This window comes from Poecilia reticulata, chromosome 18 (assembly GCF_904066995.2).
Source record: "Poecilia reticulata chromosome 18, P_reticulata-male-v2, whole genome shotgun sequence".
NCBI classification, from domain to species: domain Eukaryota; kingdom Metazoa; phylum Chordata; class Actinopteri; order Cyprinodontiformes; family Poeciliidae; genus Poecilia; species Poecilia reticulata.
In genome coordinates this window covers 28,167,676-28,175,955 of record NC_088847.1, presented here as the reverse complement: position 1 = coordinate 28,175,955, position 8,280 = coordinate 28,167,676, and the positions used below count along the sequence as shown (strand labels likewise).

The window sequence follows — 8,280 nt, the reverse complement described above, 5'->3', positions numbered from 1 at the left end:
TCTGGATTCAGGCTCTGAGCTCAGGAAATCCTCAGCATCGAGCAACGGTGTTCATCAGTCAGACAACTCCTGTGAAATGTTTTGGTCATCTTCATCTTGGAGAAAAGTTGCTCACACAGATAAATGCTGCCGAACATGGAAAGCATTTGAGAAGCTTGGGTGCGGAGCTGAGGCATTGTGTCAGGGAAGAACTGTGGAAACTGCGGCACCCACAGCTTCATACTTTGACTTCAGTGTGTCATTACACTGGAGTTCAATAAGCTCCACTTGGAGGCTGGTTGGTGCGTTTTCCACATGGACTGTGAAGGAATTACTTAGCAGTTCAAACATACATTTCTGGACATCAAAGTCGGCAAATCGCCGGCTAAAGTCAGTACACTAAGTTTTTCATTAAACTGTATACAGGAACACGGCGGTAGATATCTCTGTTTTTATGGTTTGGCAGCAGGGACAATGGCCAAGGTTTTCTTGTAGCATCTGATTCTCCCACAGGCACAGTTTAGTTTAAAAGCTCTCACTGCAGCATTCATGTCTCTGTGATGACGTGTCTCCGCCCCTGAAGCTGCAGGTTCAGCGCATCGAGATGGCCTGAGATGTCACACAGAAAGGCCAGCTCACACAAAACCTTTTGCTCCTATAGCTCTGCTGTGTTCTTCATTTTGCTTTCCAGAAACTGGTATATTTCCTCCCGCAGCTCAAAAACCTGTGCAGTACTTTTCCTTGGCATAACCTTCTCACCGCTGTGTGATATGGCATGTCTGCATATTCCAGTGTTTCTCAATTCCGGTCCTCACTGCCCCCCTGCCCTGCATATTTTAGGTGTTTCCCTTCTGCCAAACACCTGGATTTAATTTTTTTGTGATTAACAGGCTTCAGCAGTACTTTATGGTCATGCAATCATTTGAATCAGCTGTTCTGAAGTTGAGGCACATCTAAAACATGCAGAGCAGGGGGGCGTGAGGAATGGATTTGAGAAGCACTGGCGTATTCTGATCCGCACTCCACCAGAAAAGACTTAAACTGGTGGTGATTCGGAATAAAGTTAACTTGTATAGTTATAGTTGTTAACATTAACTATAAAGCTAACAACTTGTGTCAGTGTGGTCACAACATGTTCCATCTTTAGGGCTTTGCCACATAGTGATTCTGATGATGCAGTGATAAACGGTTAGCTCACCGGCACAGTTCTCTTCCCGCATCTTCTCCAAAACCCTGACCACCAGTCCACTTTTTAGACTGGAGATCGCTGGCGCACCATCTGTCGTTAATCTCCCAAGGCAGCTTTATTTCAGCTACACATTTGGAAACATCCTTCAAGATTTCTTTTCCTGTGCTTGTGCCATGTACGGATTTTAATCCCAAAAGTTCCTCCGTAACACACAGATTTGAGTCCACTCCACGGATGAAGACTGGAGTGGCTACCCAGTCTTCAGATCCATCGCTGCTCTCATCCACAGCAAGGGAGAATGCCACAAAATCGTTTCCCTTTTCCATTAGCTGGCTCTGGATGTAGCCCTGTACAAGTACAGGCCATTTACCACTTAACAGATAAAAACAGCATGTATTTATAGCTTTAGCTGTAGTTTTTGTTCTTTAATTGGATCCAACTGGGAATAAAACATGGAGCAATTCAACCTGAACTGAGCAACTTTTTATCTCTATTAAGGCATTAAAATATATTTCAGGGTTAGCAGGCAGTGTTCAGCTCAAGGTGCTTCCTGTTCCCTCCCCCTCTGCTTTGCAGACGTCATGATGGGTGGGACCATTGACACAGCAGTAACCTGATATTTACATGTGAACTGAAACTAGTTTCTATTCCAAGGAAAAGAAACTCACAGACGTTACTGAGAGCTGAAATGGAGAAGAGAGGAGTTCAGATGGATAAAATCTCCTGTTCTATCTGTTTGGAAATACTGAAGGATCCGGTGACGATTCCCTGTGGACACAGTTACTGTATGAACTGTGTTAAAGATCACTGGGATGGAGAAGATCAGATGAGAAAATACAGCTGCCCTCAGTGCAGGAAAGAGTTCAAACCAAGACCTGTCCTGGAAAAGGACATCACGTTATCGGAGTTGTTGGTGGATCTAAGGAAAACTGAACACTCAGCTGCTCCAGCTGATCACTGCATTGCTGGACCTGAAGATGTGGTCTGTGATGTCTGCAATGGGAGGAAGAGAAAAGCTGTCAAGTCCTGCTTATCATGTCCAGCTTCCTACTGTAAGAATCATCTCCAGCCTCACTATGATGCTACACCATTAAAGAAACACAAGCTGGTGAATCCCTCCATTAACCTCCAGGAGAACATCTGTTCTCATCATGATGAGGTGATGAAGATCTTCTGTCGTACTGATCAGCAGTGTATCTGTTATCTCTGTACTATGGAGGAACATAAATATCATGAAACAGTCCCTGTTGCAACAGAAGTGACTGAGAAGCAGAAGGAGCTCCAGGAGAGTCGACAACAAATCCATCAGAGAATCCAGGACCGAGAGAAAGATGTGAAGCTGCTTCAACAGGAGGTGGAGGCCATCAATGTCTCTGCTGATAAAGCAGTGGAGGACAGTGAGGAGATCTTCACTGAGTTGATCCGTCTCCTCCAGAAAAGAAGATCTGATGTGAAGCAGCAGATCAGATCCCAGCAGGAAACTGAAGTGAGTCGAGTCAAAGATGTTCAGGAGAAGCTGGAGCAGGAGATCAGTGAGCTGAAGAGGAAAGACGCTGAGCTGGAGCAGCTCTCACACACAGAGGATCACAACCAGTTTCTCCTCAACTACCCCTCACTGCCAGCACTCGGTGAGTCGACACACTCATCCAGCATCAACATCCGTCCTCTGAGACACTTTGAGGACGTGACAGCAGCTGTGTCAGAGCTCAGAGACAAACTACAGGACGTCCTGAGAGACACATGGACAAACATCAAACTGGCAATAAGTAAAGTGGACGTTCTACTGTTAGAGCCGAAGACCAAAGCTGGATTGTTAAAATATTCACAAAAAATCACTATGGATCCAAACACAGCTCACAATAATCTGTTATTATCTGAGGAGAACAGAAAAGTAACAGTCATGTTTAAGCAAGAACAATTTCCTCTTTATAATCCAAGCTTAACTACTGTTTGCTTTCAGGTCCTGAGTAGAGAGAGTCTGAATGGACGTTGTTACTGGGAGGTGGAGTGGACTGGGAGCGCTTTTCGTGTAGCAGTTTCATTGAAGAATACTGTAGGACAGGTAAATGAATCTGTATTTGGATCAAATAATAATTCCTGGGCATTACGTTGTGATGAAAAAAGTTACATATTTATCCACAATGATGTGAGGACTCCAGTACCAGGTCCAGTTTCCTCCAGAGTAGGAGTGTATCTGGACCACAGAGCAGGTATTCTGTCTTTCTACAGCGTCTCTGGTACCATGACTCTGATCCACCGAGTCCAGACCAGATTCACTCAGCCTCTATATGCTGGGATTGCTCTTTATCATGGAGGTTCTGCTGAGTTGATTGAAGTGAAATAGTCTGAATTGATCTTAGGTCTAGTTGGGTAAAATGTCTATTTCAGTCACATTTTTGTGTAATTTCTTCACTGTTCAAAGATCAGATGTGTTAATGTCTGCACTGATTGTATAAGTTACTCAAATTCAGGCTTTAAAATAATTGCTGAATTTAACGGTTTTATTTGTGCCCATTTTGAAGCTGTGTGTGACAAAGTAAATTATTTGTGAATGATTTTATGGTTGTTGTATAGAAGAGGTCAGATGTAGTAACCAGTTAATACAAAATAATAACATATTGTTTGTTTTCTTGTGGAATCCAATTGGGAATAAGCCTCCATGAACACAGAGGTGGTAGTTAATTTTAAACTTCTGCTGCTCGTTTTTTTTGGTAATGGAACCGAAATGCACAGAATTGCGTAACACCTTGTTGAAACGATAATCACTGAGATTATTATTGTTGTTGGGTCATTAATTTGAACACGTTTGTTTTTTGGGGGGCGGGGGGTTTATGTGTGTTGTTTTTCTTTAATAAAGCTACGAACGTTTTAAGCCAATCAGAGGAGGACGTGCTGCTCTCAGCCTCCTGCCTGCGTTTAGTTTGTCACCTAATGCCGAGATCGACTCAAAACCTTCTGCGTTCGACGTGTTGCAGCCAAAGAGTCCAGAAACAATAAGAAATGAGGAAAAAAAGCTATTTATTAACTGATTACGTTGTGTTTTAGATTGTTCTTGAAAAACTAATCAGTCACAGCTGCACAGTGAGCCCACTGATTCTTTACAGCAGACAGCCGCTCCCCTCTCTTGCAGGTACTGCGTACCCCCGCTAAATCTTTTAGGGGTACGCATAGGCCTGTCACAATAACAAATTTTGCTGGACGATTAATTGTCTAAAATAATATTGCGATAAACGATAATATTGTTTCAAGACCTTCTGACACTGATTTAATGGAAATGATTAATAATGCCTGCGATTTCCTGCCATAGATAGATACACTTTATTTTCAAAAGAACACGTAACACTGGAACTGATAAACTAAACAAACAAAACAACCAAAACCAAAAACAAAATGGATTCTCAGTCTCCATTAACAAAAAACATACTTGAATAAAAACTAAACAACATAAAGCCAAAGTGGAAATAAATACTGCATTCAACCAAAGGAGTGCAGATTATTAAGTTTGTATACTATATTGCCCTTCAGTAATGACTAGATTTAAATAGAGAAGATGGGCACTTCCGACCACCTAATGCAATAGTTCACACTACACAGTTTTTTGCCCGTTTTCCCTTTAGAAAATCTTAGATCGTTGGCCGATCTAAGATTGTTGCTGGTGATTTTATAACTGATCATCCTGCAGTGTGTGGTGTGTTACGGTAGATCGTGGTGGCCGCTCCAATCTAAATCAGGGGTTTTCCCCGACTGGAAGCTTAAAGCTGAATGTGACAGGTAGCCAATCAGAAAGCGCGGATTCTCCTCCGCGTTTTCTGAGGGGAAATTACGGAGGGGAATCCCAAACAGCTGACTCGGCGCAACACGAAGTCCAGCAGACATTGGAGGTGATATGTGGAAACAACATTAATGTTTATTCAACATTTTGTGCAAAGAATATAGAAATGACAAGGAGAGGAGATGGAGCCAAATTACTACCGCAGTTAATAAACCCGGTAACTTTTCAGCTGTTCTTCGTTAACGTGACATAAATAGGTTATAATGATTTTCATTCAGTCAGGACTTTACGCTGACTCTAGCCACATGCATCACAGGTAGATTCTAGTAAAGCATTGATTAATGACTGATTTTAAAATTAGTTAACTGGACTTGTAGCCATTATTTTGTGCCCATGTGGCTGGACACCACACGGCACGACGAACCCGAGCGAACTGTTAGGATTTCTGTGGCTAATGTGTCTCAGGGTTTGAAAATGGGCCGACAACTCATGTACTGTGCGCTGGACATTAGACTAAGGAAACGAGGAAGGGATGATCAGTGGAAAGCACCGGAGGTGAGCCTTTTTTCATTCAGTGTCATCAACAGAAATTAAAAAAGGCAGGAAGAGACGATAAAGCCGATAATTAAAATGAGGTTGATAGGTTTAATTTATCCTGCGATTAATTTATTTATCGGTTAACGCGACAGGCCCAGGTACGCAGTACCCGACCGTACCCGCCTACTTTCACCACTGGGAATAAAACATGGAGCACTGCAACGTAGGCTGAACAACCTTTTTACCTCCACTCAGTTTTTCAAACATATTTCAGGGTTAACAGGCAGTGTTCAGCTCAAAGAGCTTCCTTGTTCCCTCCCCCTCTGCTTTGCAGACGTCATGATGGGTGGGACCATTGACACAGCAGTAACCTGATATTTACATGTGAACTGAAACTAGTTTCTATTCCAAGGAAAAGAAACTCACAGACGTTACTGAGAGCTGAAATGGAGAAGAGAGGAGTTCAGATGGATAAAATCTCCTGTTCTATCTGTTTGGAAATACTGAAGGATCCGGTGACAATTCCCTGTGGACACAGCTACTGTATGAACTGTGTTAAAGATCACTGGGATGGAGAAGATAAGAGGAGAAAATACAGCTGCCCTCAGTGCAGGAAAGAGTTCAAACCAAGACCTGTCCTGGAAAAGAACATCACATTAGCAAAGTTGGTGATAGATCTAAAGAAGACTAAGCGCAAAATCCTTCCACCAGTTGACTGGTTTGCTGGACCTGAAGATGTAGCCTGTGATGTCTGCAATGGGAGGAAGAGGAAAGCTGTCAAGTCCTGTTTATCATGTCCAGCTTCTTACTGTGAGGATCACCTCCAACCTCACTATGATGCTCCACCATTAAAGAAACACAAGCTGGTGAATCCCTCTAAGAACCTCCAAGACAAAATCTGCTCTCGTCATGATGAGGTGATGAAGATCTTCTGTCGTACTGATCAGCAGTGTATCTGTTATCTCTGCACTATGGAGGAACATGAAGATCATGAAACAGTCCCAGCTGAAGCAGAAGTGACTGAGAAGCAGAAGAAGCTCCAGGTGAGTCGACAACAAATCCATCAGAGAATCCAGGACCAAGAGAAAGATGTGAAGCTGCTTCAACAGGAGGTGGAGGCCATCAATGTCTCTGCTGATAAAGCAGTGGAGGACAGTGAGGAGATCTTCACTGAGCTGATCCGTCTCCTCCAGAAAAGAAGATCTGAGGTGAAGCAGCAGATCAGATCCCAGCAGGAAACTGAAGTGAGTCGAGTCAAAGATGTTCAGGAGAAGCTGGAGCAGGAGATCAGTGAGCTGAAGAGGAAAGACGCTGAGCTGGAGCAGCTCTCACACACAGAGGATCACACCCAGTTTCTTCTCAACTACCCCTCACTGCCAGCACTCAGTGAGTCGACACACTCATCCAGCATCAACATCCGTCCTCTGAGACACTTTGAGGACGTGACAGCAGCTGTGTCAGAGCTCAGAGACAAACTACAGGACGTCCTGAGAGACTCATGGACAAACATCTCACTGAAGCTCACTGAGGTGGATGTTCTACTGCCTGGACGTAAGACCAGAGATGGATTCTTAAAATATTCACAAAAAATTACTCTGGATCCAAACACAGCACATAGAAATGTGTTATTATCTGAGAGAAACAGAAAAGTAACTAGAACAAACCAACAACAGTCTTATCCTGATCATCCAGACAGATTCACTGGACATAGTCAGGCCCTCAGTAGAGAGAGTCTGACTGGACGTTGTTACTGGGAGGTGAATAGCAGGGTAGGAGAAATATATGTAGCCGTTTCATACAAGAACATCAGCAGCACAGGAGGATTTGGATTCAATGATAAATCTTGGTCATTGCGCTGCGACACGCAAGGTTACATATTTTGTCATAACAACATTTTAACTCCAGTATCAGGTCCAGTTTCCTCCAGAATAGGAGTCTATCTGGACCACAGAGCAGGTATTCTGTGTTTCTACAGCGTCTCTGAAACCATGACTCTGATCCACAGAGTCCAGACCAGATTCACTCAGCCGCTACATGCTGGGGTTTGGCTTTTAGGTGATAAATCATCTGCTAAATTTATGAAACTGAAATAGTCAGCAGTTTCGGTTTATTTTGTCTCCATCATTGTCCAGCGATCAGCTGTCTCTATGGAGCTACTGTGTCGTTTAGTTTGTTTTGTTGATGTTGGGAGTTTTCTTGGGTGCTGCCCCGACATGTTTCTGTTCAGCCATGGAGTCTATCACTGATTTTGATTCACCTGAACTCATTTCATTTATAGTTAAGTTTTGTCAGACCAAATGATGTTGTGGGTTGAGGTTAAAATTCAGTCCAAACGTGATTCCTTTCATTGCAAAAGTTGAACCATAATTTTGAAACAAGAACTTTATTTGCAGTATAAAAACATCCGAAGTGGCCAGAAATTAAGTAAATTTACTTGAGCTCTGTACTTGCGTATACTTTTTGAGAATTTCTACTTTACCATAGTCCTCCTGTTCTTTTTTACATGGAGTCATTTCAAACTGATGTTATATTGCTTTTACTTTGTTATATTTATAGATTTCTACCAAATAAACGTTGTTAAATTACTTTGTGCAAAAGTTGTCTGTTTCTATATGCTTATCCAGGAAGAGTGAGTGGATAAAGTATAATTACACAATTATGAGATAAGAGATAATACTTACATGAATCAGATGTTGCTGTTAAACGCAATCTTTAGAGGTGACGTGTGATATAGTTTGTGTGGTCAACAAAATATCTATTGAAAAAACACATTCTGGCCAATTGGCCGATTTGGCCTGAAACA

General features: G+C 42.5%; 2 protein-coding genes across 2 annotated transcripts; both read left to right on the top strand.

The window, feature by feature from the left end:
- The first annotated feature begins 1,752 nt into the window (after positions 1-1,752).
- Positions 1,753-4,197, top strand: LOC145548818 (tripartite motif-containing protein 16-like). Its single transcript, XM_081599815.1, has one exon. The coding sequence runs from the start codon at positions 1,857-1,859 to the stop codon at positions 3,510-3,512; it is 1,656 nt and encodes a 551-aa protein (XP_081455941.1). The 5' UTR covers positions 1,753-1,856; the 3' UTR covers positions 3,513-4,197.
- A 1,536-nt stretch (positions 4,198-5,733) lies between these two features.
- Positions 5,734-8,048, top strand: LOC145548819 (tripartite motif-containing protein 16-like). Its single transcript, XM_081599816.1, has one exon. It carries the CDS (start codon positions 5,924-5,926, stop codon positions 7,568-7,570), a length of 1,647 nt encoding a protein of 548 aa, XP_081455942.1. The 5' UTR covers positions 5,734-5,923; the 3' UTR covers positions 7,571-8,048.
- The last annotated feature ends 232 nt before the right edge of the window (positions 8,049-8,280 follow it).